This window comes from Thamnophis sirtalis, unplaced genomic scaffold (assembly GCF_051295495.1).
Source record: "Thamnophis sirtalis isolate CommonGarterSnake01/CBP01778 unplaced genomic scaffold, rThaSir2_p1.2 scaffold_4, whole genome shotgun sequence".
NCBI classification, from domain to species: domain Eukaryota; kingdom Metazoa; phylum Chordata; class Lepidosauria; order Squamata; family Natricidae; genus Thamnophis; species Thamnophis sirtalis.
In genome coordinates this window covers 14,352,837-14,367,306 of record NW_028261384.1, presented here as the reverse complement: position 1 = coordinate 14,367,306, position 14,470 = coordinate 14,352,837, and the positions used below count along the sequence as shown (strand labels likewise).

Genomic DNA, 14,470 nt, shown 5'->3' with positions numbered 1-14,470 from the left:
ATTTGGGGGAACTGTCCAGGTAGAGAAAACTTATACAATTGTATTTTACAAATATTTGATGTATTATTCCCCTGTACCAAAAACTTCTTATGTATCTATACTTAGAGGAGAGGATTATGGTCAACTTTTCTGCAGTCGTATTCAGTAAGACACAGGAAACTTAATGGGAAAAATAAAAATGCTTTGAAACCTGACAGTATAGTCTTGAAGCCTTTAGTAAGTTCGCACTGTTTGCAAAGTGTGATTTTGAAACCTGTGCTTTCCTTTTTTTGAGTTGGACATCAGGGCATTTCCTGAAGTAGCTTATTTTAGAGTTAAATCTACATTACTCAATCTAATACTATGATTCAAACTCAGAACATTCTGTTTAATAAAATCTGGGGATGGAAAAATCAAACAGGTTAAAATTCCAGACAACTTGCTCTGATAACATGGTTTTTTATATTTTAAAACTTTCAATATAAATTGGATTGATAATGTTGGCTTGTACTTAATGTACATTGATTTTTTAATAAATCCATTATATTAAGCTTACTAAATAAAATCTCGTAGGATGTAAAATTGCATGCTGAGACATTTTGTCATCTCTCCTTCTCTTGTATACTTGTATGCTTATTTTTTTTTTCATGTAAATTTTTGTCCAGAAGAACCAAGGTTTTAGAAATATAAATGTACAGGTAGTCCTCAACTTACAACTGTTCATTTAGTGACCGTTCAAAGTTACAATGGCACTGGAAAAAGTGACTTACGACTGTTTCACAGTGATGACCTTTGCAGCATCCAAATGATCATGTGATCAAAATTAAGATGCTTGGCAATTGGTTCATATTTATGACCATTGCTGTGTCCCGAGGTCATGTGATCAACTTTTGTGAACTTCTGACAAGCAAAGTCAATAGGAAAACCGGATTCTACAACTAGGTCTGTGGCAGAATATCATCTGCAACAACTCACTTAACTGTGAGTCATAAAATGGGGCAAAAATTCACTTAACAAATGTGTCACTTAACAACAGAAATTTTGGTTTCTATTGTTGCATGTTGAGGTGTACCCGTATTTATATTGTATTGTATTATATTATGTGTATTTACAAATATATTCCAATTGGTATGTAATGGTTTTGGTATATAATGAGAATATTGTATATAATAAGAATATTGTATGTAATGAGAATATTAATAAGCAGAAGTATAATGCTGATGGAGAAAGGTAAAGTGAACTAATAAAACCATTGTGCTATTTTTAGAACTTTATGGATATATTGAAAGTTTCAAAATCTATGTCTGAAATTTTCTATAGGTCGCCCCATTTCCAAATACTGGATTTATCAATGGATTTACAGCTCCGACTTTCAAGCCAACTGTTGCTCCACTTGCTACTCTTAGGCAATATACACCAAGAACCAGGCAAGTTCTGTTAACACATTTTTGCCTACCTGGACAGTATGCCTGGTGCAAATAAACGTACATATCTCTCAGCGATTTCGATCACAAAATGTCACAATTTCTCTCTCTCTCTCTTGGTCTCTTAAAAAGGCATACAGAACAAGAAAGGCAGGTAAAATGGAATGGGGAAATATTTGTGTAGAAGACAAAAAAACCAAAGAAAGTTGCGAATTAGCTGCAATGTTTTATAGAAAATTATGAATTCTATTACAAAATGACCGTTGAGTCATAACTGTTGTCTTTGTGCAGAGAGGTATGTTTCCAAAATAAACTTTGGACTGTAGCACCCATCATTCCAAAGATGCCTTTAGGATTTGTGTTTGGCCCAGAGGCATTCTTGGAAATACGGACTGTGGTTGAGAGTAGTGCCAAACACGCTGTGATCAATTGACCTTAGACTCTAGTAAAAGCTGTGCATGTTGATGCAGTTCTAAACATCTCCTGAAGATGTCGTATGACAGCTCTGAAAGGTTTTTATTTTTCCCTGTCCAGAAATCCCAGCAAATCATATCTACGGCATACAATTCCTACTGTAGACAGAGGGACTGGATTACTAGAGAGCCCTACAATATTCAATCTTTCTGCTGACCGATTAATCAACGGTGTCAGGAGCCCACAACCCAGACAGCCAGGACAAAACAGAACGCGGATGCAAAGTACTACAAGCTACATAAAGCGAGATGTAGGGAGCGGGCGAGTAGAATCCACGGCTTCAGATTCATCCCCCAGCTTAGGCAGAGGAAGGTGGGTATTGAAATTTAGGGTAAGGCACTAGCCCCTGAGATTGGGAATGTTGTGTGTTTCCATATTAGAGATTTCAAAAAAAAAAAGAAGAATTCTATGGAAATAAGGCAAGAAAAATCTTCTCAATTGAAAAGAGAAAGATCTAAACAGAAGCAGAATTATTTGAAGTGAATTTCTATTTGATACAAATCAAAATACTAAGGAGATTCTCAGGTCAAATTAAGCCGTGATGATTTAGTTCTCTTCAATATGTGAGCCAACCTTTGTTTATAGAGAACAGTTTCAGTTGTCCAGCTAAGAAGTATCTCTATCTATCTATCTATCTATCTATCTATCTATCTATCTATCTATCTATCTATCTATGATAATCTGAGTAGAAACATAACAGCATATGGAAAGTAGTTCAGATGTCATATTTATGTCATACTATGCACAATAATATTTTGTGCATAACTTACAACTACTTATAAAAAAAGATGATTGCTACTATATTGAATTGTTTGTTAAGGTGGATCTAATTAGCGCAGCTTGGAAAACTAATGGCAACAACTTTGAAAAAAAATTATTTAGAAAAAGAAAAAAGTTTTAATGAGCATCATACTTTGAGTTTTTTTAATATTTAAAATGAAGCAATGTACATCTATACCTGAAAAGTTCTTGCATAAGTAATTTTCAGTGAAATCTGTAACATTTCTGGATTCAGGATATTGGACATTTTTGCTATTCCAGAATGCTAGCTGGAGTGTTACAAATAAATGGAAAGTATAAGTTTGAAAATTGGTAGCAAGGTCATTCAGACATATATAACTCTTCCTCTTGGAAATTCGGGACAGCATACAAATTCTCCCATTTTCTACATCCTTCCAAAATTTTTCACATAATGACCCTGACAGGTAGGTTACACTAGCCTGAATAATAAGTGATTTGCCCACGATCATAGTTCACATACCTGAGAAAAAGAATCTTGAGCGGCTTCTTCAGCCCCAATTGAATGTTCTAACAGCTATACTCCAGGGGTTTTCCCAGTGTAATAGTATAATCACATTTAAAATGATCCTTTAAGAATGAATAAATTCTAATAATGATGATGTCTGTCCTTCCAGAAAAAACACTTATGGCTATCGAAAAAAGAGAGACGACAAGTTCGTGGTGAGTATGCATTGTCTAGTTATTCACTTGAGACTAGATTCTTGACTAATGCAGCACTGCAGTCTTAGTAAAAAATGATTTGACATGATGTTAAATGGTGATTTAAGGGGTAAAAATATCTATCCTAAATATCTATTCAAATCGTCATGAGGTAAATGGGAAAGTTCATGATGTTGGTGACTCATCTTTGCATTAGATTTTCAAGTTGTTGAAGCAATTTTAGAAAGCATCCTGCTTCTGGGTCCACGTCTGTTTAAATTTCTTTTCTAACTAATCTGTTCTATCAAACATAGGAAAAAATTCTCCCATGACAAAATAACTGATTCTCATTTTAGTCACAATAGTTTCCTACAAATTCCTTGATGTTTTAACTGATTGTGTTCTTACTTTTCTCCTTATCTATAATTTCCATCTTTTTTTCCCTTATGCTTCTAAGTGGATCTTGTTTTAAAATTTGAATCCCCCTTTCCATTTTCGCCACAAAACAGATATGCTCACATTACTTGTTTCATATTTTGGCCATATTAGTAAGAAGAAACACTTAATTCTCCCATTTAAAATATTACAGTGATTATTGTTTTCAGCTTTCTGTAGAAAGGCAACTAGAATCATAATTAAAGGAAGATGTGTGCTGCAGTGTCTGTTCTTTTAATGAATTTAAAATGTTTTAATGTTCTTTTTTTTTCATTTTTACACAAAGAGTCTCTATCAATAAATGTAAATAGTATCTTTTTTTGTAATCAAAGAAATTAATTTATGTCTGCAAGATATGTCAATTTCACCAAACATTCCTCCATTGTGGATAGTGTTGAATCTTTCTTTTAACTCTGGGTTATTGTTTTTCATGCATAAAATTGTCAAGTTTTGCCCAGAAAATCTGCACCAATTCCTTAAAGTAAGAGCTGATTTTTTCCCCTATTCACATGGGTTTCCTGGATTAAAGATAATGGTAAAATGACTTTCTTTGTTGTATTACCTTTCCTTTGGGACACATCCCTTGGAGAATCACTCCCCTCCCACCATTCCTGCCTTTGAGACAATCTTTAAAATATTGCTGTTCTCTAAGGATTCAGTTATGTTATTTGGTAGACATGTTTAGATTGGTGTGATATGGAAGACTGTTTTCTTCACGGTGTCCTCAGGGTGATGGTCCTTCTTTTATAGCATGTTAATTCCTCTGTTGTTAATTTTTTGTTAAGAATCATTTGTGTTAGACAGTCTGAAATGGATGGATGGATGGATGGATGGATGGATGGATGGATGGATGGATGGATGGATGACAATATTAACCCACTACTTGTGGACAGTGCTTAGAATGCATTGCATTTCATTCTAACTTGTGAACAAAAAATTTAAATCTATATCACCTACTCAGACATAGCCTGTTCACAGGAAAGAAATGTATTTAATAAATAGAAAGCCAACCGATGTTCATACTTTACAACTGCTTGAGTGTGAGGTATGCAAATTTTGATTGTTTCCTACAAGTTTGTGCCCTTTTCCTTGAAGGTTGCAGTTGCTTTGCTTTCTTATTCTACACTTCTCTTGCAGAGAGGACAAATGCAGTCTCCACCCCCTACAAAACCGCCATCTCCGAGTTTTGAGCTGGGATTGTCCAGTTTCCCTCCCTTGCCTGGAGCTGCTGGCAATCTAAAGACTGAAGATTTGTTTGAAAACCGGTTGTCAAATGTGAATGTGTCATCAAAAGAAAAAGTAAAAATCCACTGATGTTGGGCAAGGGTGCATTTGGGGACACACATTTGTTCACACTGAGGATCATAATTCTTCATTGGTCCTTGTGATTGTTTTGAGAAAAGAGAGAGGCTCAGGAACAACACCCATCTTACAAAGTAATGCTTTCTCCAGCAGACTGTTTTCTGTAGTGCTGTTATATTTGATAGTAGCCTTGCCAATATCATTTGGCTAGAAGTCTGCGTGGCATGGATGTTTAAGTATCTTTAAATCCGGCCCCTAAAGTCAGATTTTTCTCAGAATGGTATATAATGGGGTACATAAGCTTCAGCCTGGAAAAGGGTCACACTTCAAACACTAGGTGGGAATGTTTACTGTTAAGTGCATTGTTAAACCCCTCAGATACTGGACTGTGTGGCATCAAATATTAACTCTATCGTTTATTTCTTGTGGTGAACAGTTTCTGAAATAGGTCTGTATTTGGACAAGATTAAAGCAATATATCATATTCAGCATTGACATTGATGCACATTGACATTATTTTAAAAAGCTATCTACAGCTATTGTACCATGCTTAGTTTCTGAGGTAAACATGGCTTAATCTTTCTTTGAGATTTTAGTAATCCACAACAGTAGTTGGGCAAGGCTGCCACAGGTTGTCCTCGGCTTACAAACACAATTGAACCCCAAATTTCTGTTGCTAAGCAAGGCAGTTGTTAAGGGAGTTTTGCCCAATTTTACAACCTTTTTTGCCAAAATTGTTAACCGAATCACTGCAGTTGTTAAGAGAATCATTCATTCATTCATTAAATAAATTTGGCTTCCCCCATTGACTTTACTTGTTGGAAGCCGCCATGTGGCAATCACATGATGTTGAAATGCTGCAACTGTCATAAATATATGGCGGTTGCTAAGCACCCAGATTTTGATCATGGGATGCTGCAATGGTCATAAGTATGAAAAACTGTCATAAATCATTTTTTCAGTGGCATCATAACTTCAAACGATCACTAAATGAATCATTTTAAGTCTTATCTTTTTTCTGCCTCTTGAGGCCAATGGTTTGGTTATAAATATATTCTGCTGTTGAATGGTAATGTACTTTAAATGACTTGAATTTTATTTATCTCAGGGCATCAGTGTAGGTACAAACACAGTACCAGCTGGAATTCCTCGTGAGCTTTCTTTGCCAGTTTCTTCTGCTCTGCCAGGGACATCCGAAACATCTCCTTCCCCATCCAAAGTTCTTGAGTAAGGACCTCATAATACCAGGCTTTGAACACATTGTTTTGAATCAACTTTTTTCCATCTTCAAAAAGCTGGATATTATTCTGTCAATAGCTTTTGGACCATTTCATAAACAACACTGCTTATGTAATAGCAGCAGCATAGAATTTTTGTCTGAATTGTGCAAAAGCACAAACTGATTTTACGGCTTGATTGTCAGTGTTGAAAAAAATTATCTGTGTGTCTGCAGTATAAACAGGTTTCTTACAATAAAAATAGACAGCAGTGATTTGCTACTATGGATGTCACTACGCAGAAGATAGAAGTGAGGTATTTTCATGGTACTCACCTATTTCTGTCTATTATTTTGCAGTGATCCCAAAGCTATGGACAAGCAGAAAGAAACCCAAAACACTCAAAGACTTTGTTGCATTGTTACTACTGCTTCTAAATCAGTACAAGTCAATGGGGATCTTCTAGCAGTAAGTGCATTTTGATTTTTATAAGACGTTGATGAGAACCGTTTGGCTTTTATATTTTTATTCATATTATAGGAGAGATTTGTTGTCACAAAAACACACCGCACTAAACAACAATGTGATAATTTTTTTTTCACTTAGTATACTGTGCAAAACCAGTTCCTCTGTTGCTTTTCAAAGAAGCCATCATGTTTTCAAAATTCTTTCTAACCTCAGAATTCTAGTTGTCTTACAGATGGCAGGCGTACAAGTCTTACAATTACAAATGTTGAATCAAAAAGTTACAATTAAACTCCAGCTGCAAAGTAGTCAGAATGTGGCGCCTGGGCAGTAAATCCAATGTGTCAAAAACAGATATGTTAATATCTATCTTGCATGCTGAGAAATCAAGAATTAAACCATAATGAATCATTGTTTGTTACATAAGTCCAGGCATTTTAATTTAAAAGCCCTGGATTATGGTTCACTCTTGTTTGAATTAAGCCAGTCGAGATTTATTTACCAATCGTGACATAATGCTGCCGTTCATGCCTGTTCATGACTGCTTCAGCCTGCTTCCTGATAGTTTGCTCACATAGGTACTCTTATCAACTTCAAAACAACCGGCCCATCTGGCCCCCAAAAGTCAAAGAAGCCATCCAGAAAGGCACCCAAGAAGTCCAAGGCATGCCATCGTCCACCGGAAGGGTTGGTTGGGCCATGGCTTAGTTGCTGCCTTCCCTGTTTTCAGTAGGTCTGTGATGGGCAGGGTTATCTTTGTGAACAAGGGGATGAACTGCCAGTAGAAGTTTGCGAAGCCCAGGTAGCTTTGAAGCTGCTTACAGGTCCTCAGGGACTGCCACCCTAGAATGGCTGTCACTTTTGCCAGATCTTTTGCTAGGAACTATGACATAGTTGACTTACAACCATTCGTTTGAAGTTACAGTGACCAATCCCCAAAATTACAGCTGTTTCAATACCTCTATGGTCACATCATCAGAATTCAGGGACTTGGTAGCCCACTTAAAACTGCAGGGGCACTTCTGTTATCCCTACCCACCTATCTCCTTCCGTCTGTGACTTTTTGGCACCAGCACTGCACCTTCCCTGCTGCCCTGGTTGGACTTTGCCGACTTCTTGCTCCCACTGCCTCCCTAGCCTGGCCCTCTGTGGGGCAACTATTGGCTGCACAAAGCTTCCTCTCCTGGTTGTGCACAGTGGTTTCTTCGCAAGATTCGGAGAAGATGGCTTCACATGGCCAACACTTGCCTTAAAAAGAGCTAGGCTGGACATACCTCATCAGCAGTGGGAAAAGGAAAATTAGCTGGGATGGCAGAGTGCCAGGTGGTAGTGGCCTCGGAGTGCAGGGGGTCAAGACTGGGGTTTTTAACCCTGGTGCTGGGGCAGGGCTTCGCATTGTGCTGGGGCCTAAAACACAGCATACCAAGAAGCCATTTTGTTGCATACTGCTGGGCCTAACGGAGGCTTCTGAATCTGCCACCAGAGCTTACCAAGAAAGCTTCTAAGCTCCTGAACTGAAGCAAGGCAAGCAGCCCCAGAGTCACATGATTAGTAAGGTGCAGGATGACTAAAAGCAAGAGATAGGTAGATGGGGAGGGATCGGAGGCAATCCGTTACCTTACCAAGGCTCAGGGCTGGGAAGGACCGAACCCAGAATGGTTTGGATTAGGTCAGGTCCTTAGCTAAAAGCAATAGCACTTCATAGCGCTTTGCAACACTCTATGTTGATGGAGTCAGCATATTGTCCCCAACAATCTCAATTTTACTGGCCTCAGAAGGATGGAAGGCTGAGTAAACCTTAAGCCAGTCAGGATCAAACTCCTGGCAGTGAGCAATAAGTTAGCCTGCAATACAGCAACCTAACCACTGTGCTACTACGGCTCTTAATGACTGGTGAAATTCTGTTAAGGAGTGCCAGGAGTGCCATCGGTAAGTGATCACAGTCGCTGCTTAATGAGGGGATTTCAGTCCCAGATGTAGTCCTAAGTCAAAGACTACCTGTATGCCTTACATTATTTTCCCAAATAATTTCCAGAGAGGCTGAAACTACAGTATGATTTTTATCAGGGAGTCAAGATTCCAGTGAGCAATTGAATGTCTTATCTATTTATGCTTCAATTCTTCAGAACAACAAAATAGTTCTGAAGGAGTAATTCTTCATGTTGAAGAATCACAAGCTTAAGCAATACCTTAGTCTTCTTTTGTGCAGAATTAATACTTCTGGCGGTGAGGAGATCGCTCGGTTTTATTCAGTTTTATTTGTGTGTGTGTGTGTGTTTGTGTGTGTTTTTTTTTTTTAATAAAGCAGGAACGGCGGAAACCTAGTTATGCAGAAATCTGCCAGAGGATTCTTAAGGATTCAGCTGCATTGCAGGCCGCAAAAGAACAGAAGCCAAACGCTGTTGGTTGTGGGAAAGAGGAAAGGAAACCCACAGAAACACTAGAAAGAAGCAGAGAATTGAAGTCTAAAGACCAGCGGAGACCCTCAGGACGCAGGTCTCCTCTTCCTCCAGCTGTTGGGAAATGTCTGACTAAAGAACAGAGCACTCCTCCCAAATCTCCTCAGTGAAAGTAGCACTTAGGATGAATTTCAAGAAGTTTTCATTATGAAGTTACCCTATGTTGACATTCAGAGTACAAAGAAGGAGTTTTTGGTTAAAAGCTTGCAGGGGTTATGAAGTATATGAAATGCTTGCTAGGTTTTTTTGTTGTTGTTTATTGTTATTGTTTATTTCTTATTTCTTTGTAATATAGTTTTTTTTTCCTTCTCTTTTCTTACATCCTTACCAAATTCCCCTTGAGCAATTCCTTCAGGGTTTAATTAAACTTTGTTAGGTTGGTGCTGAACTTAAGACGATACTGAAGAAATCCTGAAGACTAATAATAGCAGCTAATACATAAGGTATAAAGCAGAACAGATGTTTTATAAATCAATAAGACAAGTATAACTTTTTTTAAAAATTCCAGTTGCAAATTTAGCAAATCAGCACAGGTGTTTTTTTAAAGTTAAAAAAAATAAAACTGGTTCTAATATTTTTGTTCTTGGCCAAAGGAGAACTTCATAAAGATTAAACAACAGTTCTCTAAATTATTTGTATTGATAGACTACAAGCCAGTAACCAGTTTCTCAGTCCAAGCTAAAATGGAATTTCAGGAAAAGAAAAGAAAAAAGCACATTAGGGATTAAATAAATGTGCCCTTGTGTATGGCAGATGCAAGCTAATGGCAGTTTTTCACAAGATAGCACAATAGCACTCTTGTGATGGAGATTTCAATTCTTTTTTTCCTTCTCTCAACTGAGGAAGCTGATTTTGAACCCTTTTCTGGCTGAACCCCGTGCTCTGTACAAGTTTTCAAAACTGTGTTCCAAATGCTCTTTGAAAGAGTTCATATCTTAATCAGCCTGAGTGCTGACACGTTCTATAACTACCAACATTGGCATATGGATTTAATTTCTTTTTTTTATATATAGTCCACAAATTGATGGTGTTCTAGTATGTGTGTGCATGTATGCGGAAGAAATTGCCCTGTATCCTGCCTGGGGTGAGATTTATCACACTTACTTTAGAAGCAACATGCTTCCTGAAGGACAAGGCTGCACTTAAATTAATACATTTCTAATAACGTTGGTGATAAATTATTTTTTGTTTTAAATAGCTAAAGTTTTTTCCTTTGAGTGTTTAAGCAGCAGATGGATCAGATCAAAAGGTGTTCCTGTTAAGTACTTTATCCCACCTACACACACACACACACACACACACACGCATACACACCAAAAGATTTGTTTAAACAGCTGATTATTTTTTTTAAAAAAAGAATTATTTCCATCCAATCTTTAAAGACTTGAATTTTATTTAAACTTGAAAATGACTTTGCCTTAACTTTTGTATAAGACAGCTTAGAATTATTGAAGTCTGACCCCATTAAGGGTTAGCACGGGGTGGCATATACAGAATTACTCAGTTACAGTATCTATGTATTGTCACTGGTCTGACTGGGTAAACATACTCTAGTACAGGTTATAGTGGCAGTTTTTGTAATATACCTTAAAAGATCTTAAGCAGTTGATCTTTTTCAAAATGTTGAAAAAAATCTGTAAATGGAAATAGTCAATACTGTATTAAAATGTGCACTTGGAAGTGTGTGCTTTTGCTTGTACAGGTGTAAATAATCAGAACATATAAAAAGGTACCATTAAAAAAACTGATAAAAATTATTGATATATTATAAATGTTGCTGTTGAACTGGATGTAGATAACTAAGTGTTGTGGTTTGAATATTACTTTAATTTGTTTTTCCCTTGTTTCTTTTTCTTTACTCTGATATGTTGAGCTAAGTCTGCCTCTTCACTGCTAAGGGGAATAGAAGGAAGTCTGTCTTTAAAAGTCCTGACATTGTAAATACTTTCTGGAAGTTTTGCATTTCATTCATATGGAACACAGATGTGCAGTATAAATTTCAATTCCTAGGAGCTGAAATTAGTATTATTTTGATGAATTAGAAAGAAATAGCATTGCTGCCAGAAGCTCCCACCCCAAGTACACTCAACTACTCATAGGCCAACACATTAGTAAAACTTGATTTAAATTTTCACATAGCTATTTAAAAAGCAAACAAATAAAAATCCTAGGGCAGTTGATCTCCTAACACAAGTTGCTGCTATTTATAATTATCCTTATCAAAAGAAAAACAAACAAACCACCTTGCTCCTTGCACTGCAGATTTTAAAATGGCAAGTTGAGTCTTGTTTGTTATTTCCTGAGAAGACACACAGGGAAGGAGTCAGAATCACCTTACTTAATATTGGTTTAAGATTGATCCTTCACCCCCCACCCCCACCCCATGAGCAGTGAAAGGGGCAGTGAGACCAGAGGTATAATTTCGGCCAGCTATGAGTTGTCTTTGTTTGCCTGCTGAGAGCATGTGTAAAACAGCTGCAAACAAAGAGAAAAGTGGCCACAAGTATAGAGCTAATCATCGGAGCTAGCTGATAAAATAACTTTTGCAGGTCAGTAGATAGGCTGTATTGTTTTTAATGCATTTGCTGCTGCTCTTTATACTAGGCTAATACACTGTAATTCTCACTCAAATAACAGTCTGTGACAAAAGTTTGAAACTGTTACTGTGATGGCTTTTTCTTTAAAAGAAAGTGTCATGCCAAATAACTTCTCCAGTAATTTTTAACATTCTCATATTCAAACAGTTCAGGACTATTTAACAACACAGGCTATTTATGTTTAGCTACTCAAATCTGCCTTTCTTTTTTTAAAGTCTTCTTAAATTATTGAGTTGCAGGTTAAAACAGGGAGAACCCATTGGAAAGGGTGGACAGGAAAGGGGTAAGACTACTTTAGTGCTCCTTGTAATAGAATTATATAGGTTCTTCTGAGTCTGTTTATTCAAAGGATGCATTCAAATATGAATTTTTGTTTCTGCATATTTAACATGTACAGTATTTTTGCCTTAGGATGTCCTATCTACCATTACTACCCTTGCTCCAATTTTGCATCTAGTCAGGAAAAAAAACCAATACATTGTCAAGCTCTTAATTTTGGTTCCTATTTTTTTTTTCTGCCTCTCTTCCGGAATTAGAACTTGTTTTAAGAGAGGTATCATTCCTTGGATGCCAGTGGCATTGTCACGTCCACTGATTGACCAAGGTTTCCACTTGTTTCTATATCCCTTTCAACATGCTGTAGTTTTTAGGGGTTACGGGCCCAAATCACACTGCTAGCAGCGGACAATCAAAGGTTACTGCAAAGTGATAGCTGCCAAGTCATTAAAGCAAAGATGTCATAGGGAGGCCATATTTTTCCTGAAGGTGGATTTTTAGTTCTTCTGTTTAAGACTGGAATCAAGCTTACATGTAAACTATTTGATAATTTAAGTTTCCTTTTATGTCATAAAATGTACAACTGTCTAAAAATGTAGGTTATGAAAAATAAAAATTTAGCACTGTTGAGTTTCTCTCTTTTCTTAAAAAAAATTAAGTCTTTTTTTTTTTTTAAACCCTTCGTCTTTGCATTCACTTATATCTAGGCTTGTTGCTACAAAGGCCAATACTAGAAGTTCCTTTGCTCCCTTCTTGGGACTGTACCGGTGATCTGAGGCTGACCCAATGTGCAGTTTGCTCCTTGGTAATATTTGCCTCATGTTAACATTTCCCCCCAACATACGTCTATTTAGCTTGTTCCTGGCTCACTCTCTATATAGTTTGCTTGCTTGCTTTAAAACTACTTTAGCCATGAACTGAAGTAATATGTATTTTGAGTGTGCCATCCTTTCAGCAACTGGTTCACAGCAATTGTTATTTGAATTAATTGTGGCCGTAAAACTAAAGTATCCCATCTATTAGGGCATGACACTAAAGTGTTATATGCAGAGTATGAAAGGTGTGTGATCACTCAGTGGTTAAAGCCACTGAGCCTGTCGGTTGGAAACCTGACAGCCCAGGTTTGAGATCCAAGACTCGCGCAATGGAATGAGCTCCGGTTACATGCCACTCCTGCCAATCTAGCAGTGCGGACGCATGTAAAATGTGACAAGATAAATAGGTATCACCTGTGATGGGAAGGTAATAGTGTTCCTTGCTTACTGGCCATATACAGCCTTGATCACAGATGCATCTCCAGAAAACACTGACTCCCTCAGCTAAGAATCTGAGATGGTCCAGGCACAACTGCACAGGGAAAGCCTTTATCTTTTTTATATACAGTACAGCTTTTGAAAATCTATGGTTAATCTTAAAATTACTGTGTTTGCCACATTTCCAAGCCATTTGCCACATTTATTTTTAAGAACCTCACACTATATGGATTCAATTTTGTAATCCGCCATCCCCCACTCCAAATAGGCCCTTGAGGGAATATGATACCTATGCTAAAATTTGTTCACAACCCAGTGTAACCAAATTATAAATGATGTTTCTTTGTATGGTTCCCCCCCCCCCAAGGTAAATTTGATACTCAAGATTCTTCTGACTTTAAGCAAGGGAAATAGCTGTGTTCTGACAATCAAACCTGCAAGCTTTTAAGATCCCTTTTGCTGTGGGAAAATAAAGACACCAGTGCTTTGCTTAGGTGCAGATTTAGGCTAGAGTTGTCCTATTGAAATCAATTACATTTAGATGTGACTAGCCCTACTGATTATGATTTGTCTTTCTCATACAAGATAACAGTATGAGTCGGAACAGTATGTTTCATACAGTCACTTAATTGCATGGGGGGGTGAGTTTTTTTGCAAATGCTTAATTTTGTTGCAATGGGAGATATTCGAAAAACCAAATGAGAGAAGAAAATATATAATCAAAATGAACAATACGTATAGGATAAAGTTTTAAGAAAGCTGTCAGGAATTATTCTGTGAAGCTGGAAATCTTAAGTGGGAAGAAATCTTATTAACCGGATTGTGCATATTGACTACATATTAAACATATTTTGATTCATCCCTGCTGATTAGCAATATAGCATTTAGCATTTAGACTTATATACCGCTTCATAGGGCTCTCAGCCCTCTCTAAGCGGTTTACAGAGTCAGCATATTGCCCCCAACAATCCGGGTCCTCATTTTACCCACCTCAGAAGGATGGAAGGCTGAGTCAACCTTTGAGCCGGTGAGATTTGAACAGCTGAACTGCAGTCAGCTGAAGTAGCCTGCAGTGCTGCACTCTAACCACTGCGCCACCTTGGATTGTTCAGAAATGAGCCTGCTCATGAATGTTATACCAATTTAAGC

At 37.2% G+C, this 14,470-nt stretch overlaps 1 protein-coding gene across 4 annotated transcripts in view; it reads left to right on the top strand.

Moving 5' to 3' along the window:
- LARP4B (La ribonucleoprotein 4B) overlaps window positions 1-12,696 on the top strand; it is a 37,470-nt gene extending 24,774 nt beyond the window's left edge. For 2 of the 4 annotated variants that reach the window (XM_087712513.1, XM_087712514.1), the window contains 7 exons: window positions 1,300-1,406; window positions 1,938-2,189; window positions 3,293-3,338; window positions 4,890-5,051; window positions 6,163-6,281; window positions 6,631-6,739; window positions 9,042-12,696. In XM_087712513.1, coding sequence (XP_087568639.1) covers window positions 1,300-1,406; window positions 1,938-2,189; window positions 3,293-3,338; window positions 4,890-5,051; window positions 6,163-6,281; window positions 6,631-6,739; window positions 9,042-9,305 — 1,059 coding nt within the window. In that variant the 3' untranslated portion in view covers window positions 9,306-12,696. The remainder of the gene's footprint in view (window positions 1-1,299; window positions 1,407-1,937; window positions 2,190-3,292; window positions 3,339-4,889; window positions 5,052-6,162; window positions 6,282-6,630; window positions 6,740-9,041) is intronic. The other 2 variants (XM_014056712.2, XM_087712515.1) reach the window with 2 other exon arrangements.
- The last annotated feature ends 1,774 nt before the right edge of the window (window positions 12,697-14,470 follow it).